Genomic DNA, 3,720 nt, shown 5'->3' on the forward strand with positions numbered 1-3,720 from the left:
TCTGAATAACAAAGAACTGGGAGGATGATACAGATATTTGCCTTGAACCTGTACAATTCAACTCCATTAATTCGGATCTTTCCTGCCTTCGCGTTTGTGCATGAAGGATGTTTCAAGAACTTGCAACAGGAAACGCAATGCTGACTTTCGCGCGAATTTCAGCGTACGCTGTCGGTCCATTGACCGTTTACACTTGGGAATTCATCCAGAGAGTGGGAAACGCTCTTGGTGCATAGAGCAGGGCGGTCCACAGAGTTTCATGCTTAATGCCATCATCAAGCAACACAAAAGGTAGATATCTCGTGCGGCTTAGCTAAAGAAAGAATGGCACAGAAAACCAATTTGGTGCTAAACAGTAAAAGCCAAAGCAATTTACATCGAGGCTTGCACAAAGGTGGCAAGGAACAAGAAGATGAGGGAAAGAAAGAATAAAGATTTGTTACTGCGATTTGGTAACCCAACTAAATGGAAGAGAATGAAAGAGAATCGAAATTGTATCCAGAAAGCTTCAAAGAAACAGTCGGAATTTTTTTGTTTATGATTGAATTAAACAGAGGCTGAAATTTATTTTCAGGATGGGAGCAAATCATCGAAAAACAAGCAAATTTAGAAAGCTTTTGGTAAGAGTGATGAATTTAAAATCGGATGAACTAAATAAAAAATTACCGTCATTAAGGTTCAAATTTAGCAACATATGTAGCATTGCAAAAATCAGTTGACTAGATGCAGTTTTTGTAAGGAAAACACGTATTCAGAATGCTACTCTTTCCTTTTTTCGTTTTTCTGGCCTTGGTCAACCCGTGCGTATATTTTTTTTATTTGTTTGCATATAAAAAGGAAAAGTACCAAAAAGTATTCATGAGCTGCTGTTGTATAAGTTTAAAAAATATTTTTAAAAACGGACAGGGTGGATCAGACTTACAGATTCAAGGTATAAGAAAATTCAAGCTGAAAGATTTTCAAGTCAGAAATGTAAAACTCTGGAAGGAAATAGCCAAAAAGATTTTGCACCCAATGCTACACGAAACAAACAATCTCTTTCCCCCCTGCAAGTGGCCAGTCTCGCTTGCGGAGTGAACGCATCCTCGTTTTGATCTTGGCTTCAGGGCGGAAAGGAAAGGCAAATTGTTTTCCTTCTCATGTTTTGAAGCTTTGATACTTCAGAAAGATGGACTCTAAAGGAGTTCTAGATGAAATTTCTGAGAAGAAAAAGGATATTGAATGCAAGCTTGATGCCGAGCGTCAAAATTTGTCATGGCTCAAGGAAACACTGGGTAGAAGCAACCAACTAGCTGGAAACATGTGCGGGATTTTGGATGCATTTGAGGACCATTTGTGCAAGCTGGAAGACACTATATTGCCGATTCATAAAGAGACAATGGACTTGCAAAGAAGGCAGGGAAATATCGACAAGACCTTAACGCTGTTAGACCAAGTCCTTAACTACCATAATGTTTCTAACAGCGTCAGAAAAATTATCGAAGATGGGCCTACTGGGTTTCTTGATGACTATCTTAAAAGCATGGAGAAAGTAGAGGATGCGGTGCGCTTTTTCAAGAAAAACAACCCAGAAAGCATTGAGCTTTCACTGCTAAATTCGCTGAATGATACAGGAAGAGACCTATTAAGCAAAGAGTTTCGCACGCTGCTGACAAGGCATAGCAAGCCAGTTCCAGTTATCACTATTTATGACATGCTGAATGCGATGGCGGAAAACAATTCTAGTGACAGCGTCAGCCAGTGTTCAGTTGAGGATGTGAGCATTGATCATCTTCCAGAACGCACAACCATGGAGTTGAAAACTATTGCAGGTTGGCTTACAGCCCATGGCACAAATACTGACTTTATGAGTGTTTATTCTCAGGTCAGATCAACAGCATTGAAGCTGTCTTTGCATGGCATCAAAGATGGTGGTAATACCCCTTCTAACCTTGTTACAACAGTGGGTCGTGCAAGAGCAGCACCTGCTCCTATTAACCCTAAAAGACCCTCAAGAATAAGGAGAGATGGGCGTAAAGCATCAGTAAAAATCCAAGACACTAGCCACAGACGACAACCTGCTTTTCCTGCCATGGATAATGTTCTTCTTGAAGAGGAAGAGAATTCAGAAGTAACTAAGTTTATAACTTGTACAACTGCTCTACTGAAGTTAATTCAAAGTGAGAAAACACTTTTACAGGCAGTGATTCCAGAGCAACATCAGGTCCCTATCTTTAGCCATCTTTTGAATGAGACAATTCAAGTGCACATCAATGATGGTGAAGCCCTTTGCAACTCTGCCAAGAGATTGTTCAATAAACTTGACCACTCTGCAATCCAGATTGTTCTTCCTGTTTTGAAACATTTGAGGACACTCAGCCAAGATTTTGATACAGTCCTTCGTACAGCTAATGTGGAAACAAGGAAGAAGTTTTTCACACTTTATTCATTATTTGAATCAACTGGTTACAAGGCAATGGATGAGTTTATTGAAAAGTTGAAGGAAACAGAGAAGCACATCACAATGCCAAAAGATGGAACTGTCCATGAAGTGACCACAAATGTCATGGTTTTCCTGGAGGATTTGGTGAAATTTTCTGAAACAACAGGTGTGATTTTGTCAAGCAAAGAAGAAACATCAAGACATGGGAGTACAGACCATGACAGAAATGTTGCCAGATATATTTCACAAGCCTTGATATGCTTAAGTCGAAGCCTGGCCCTTAAAGCAAAGAGTTATGATACCATTGGCCTGCAGTCAGTTTTCATGCTCAACAACTACAATTATATTATTAAAAGTTTAGAAAAAACAGGCCTGATGTCATTGCTAAAGCAGCATGGTTTCCCAAACCTGGAATTTGAGTACAAGGATACAATGACAGAAGAAACAAAACAATATGAGAAAAGTTGGAATAAAGTTATAAATAACCTTCTTGAAGTGAATGCGCCTTTATCGCAAGAGAAGCTGGCAGAAGCTCTAAGCAAAGGTCATTTGAAAGACAAATATAAGCAAGGTATCAAAGATAAATTCAAAGGATTCAATACAGACTTTGATGACCTGAAGCAAGTTCATAGAATCTATGCCATGCCAGATGCAGAGTTGAGACTAAGATTATACAAAGGAATTCTAGACCTTGTGTTGCCACTTTACTCAACATTTTTGCTGAGGTACAGGGATGTCAATTTTACAAAAAATCCAGAGAAATATATCAAGTATTCTCTAGACGATTTCAGGAAAAGCTTGGTAACAATGTTTGAAGTTAGTGCCTTTATAGATAAAAATTAATCATTACAGAAACAGATTTCGACATGACTGGAATTATGAACAAAAAATAAACTGCAATCAGAGAAGAATTTAATGGAATAAATTTGATTTAAAAATTATTAGCTGTGATATTATTTTTGATGTAATTTGGAAATTGTGATATAAGGTCTACATTTGTATAAAACGTTTTCATTAAATGAGTATTTCTGCACTAAAAGCCAAATTAACAGCTGTTTGTCATATTAAACTGACTTTTTGCTCGAAGGAAGTTTACTGAAGTTCATACCCAATTTTTCTTCAATCTCCCTGGATGATATAGAATTTTGAATTCTAAATTAAAATTATTCTAGATGGTTATTATTATCTTTAAGTTCATGACTTATACATACAAAAGGAACCACATTAATTAACCATCAGAGTTTAGTGTTATCAAATCCAAATCAAAGCAGACACAGGTTTCAATGTAACAAACAGCC

The 3,720-nt window shown here is 37.6% G+C and overlaps 1 protein-coding gene across 1 annotated transcript; it reads left to right on the top strand.

The window, feature by feature from the left end:
- Positions 1-1,101: 1,101 nt before the first annotated feature.
- Positions 1,102-3,439, top strand: LOC135692142 (exocyst complex component 7). The gene has a single exon (XM_065210186.2). The coding sequence runs from the start codon at positions 1,169-1,171 to the stop codon at positions 3,263-3,265; it is 2,097 nt and encodes a 698-aa protein (XP_065066258.2). The 5' UTR covers positions 1,102-1,168; the 3' UTR covers positions 3,266-3,439.
- Positions 3,440-3,720: the final 281 nt, after the last annotated feature.

This window comes from Rhopilema esculentum, chromosome 13, assembly GCF_057945365.1.
Source record: "Rhopilema esculentum isolate cy_ngs chromosome 13, ASM5794536v1, whole genome shotgun sequence".
Classification (NCBI taxonomy): Eukaryota; Metazoa; Cnidaria; class Scyphozoa; order Rhizostomeae; family Rhizostomatidae; genus Rhopilema; species Rhopilema esculentum.

Excerpts from the sequence above, each read along its gene's own strand:
- LOC135692142 (XM_065210186.2), top strand. The coding sequence starts at position 1,169 with ATGGACTCTAAAGGAGTTCTAGATGAAATTTCTGAGAAGAAAAAGGAT.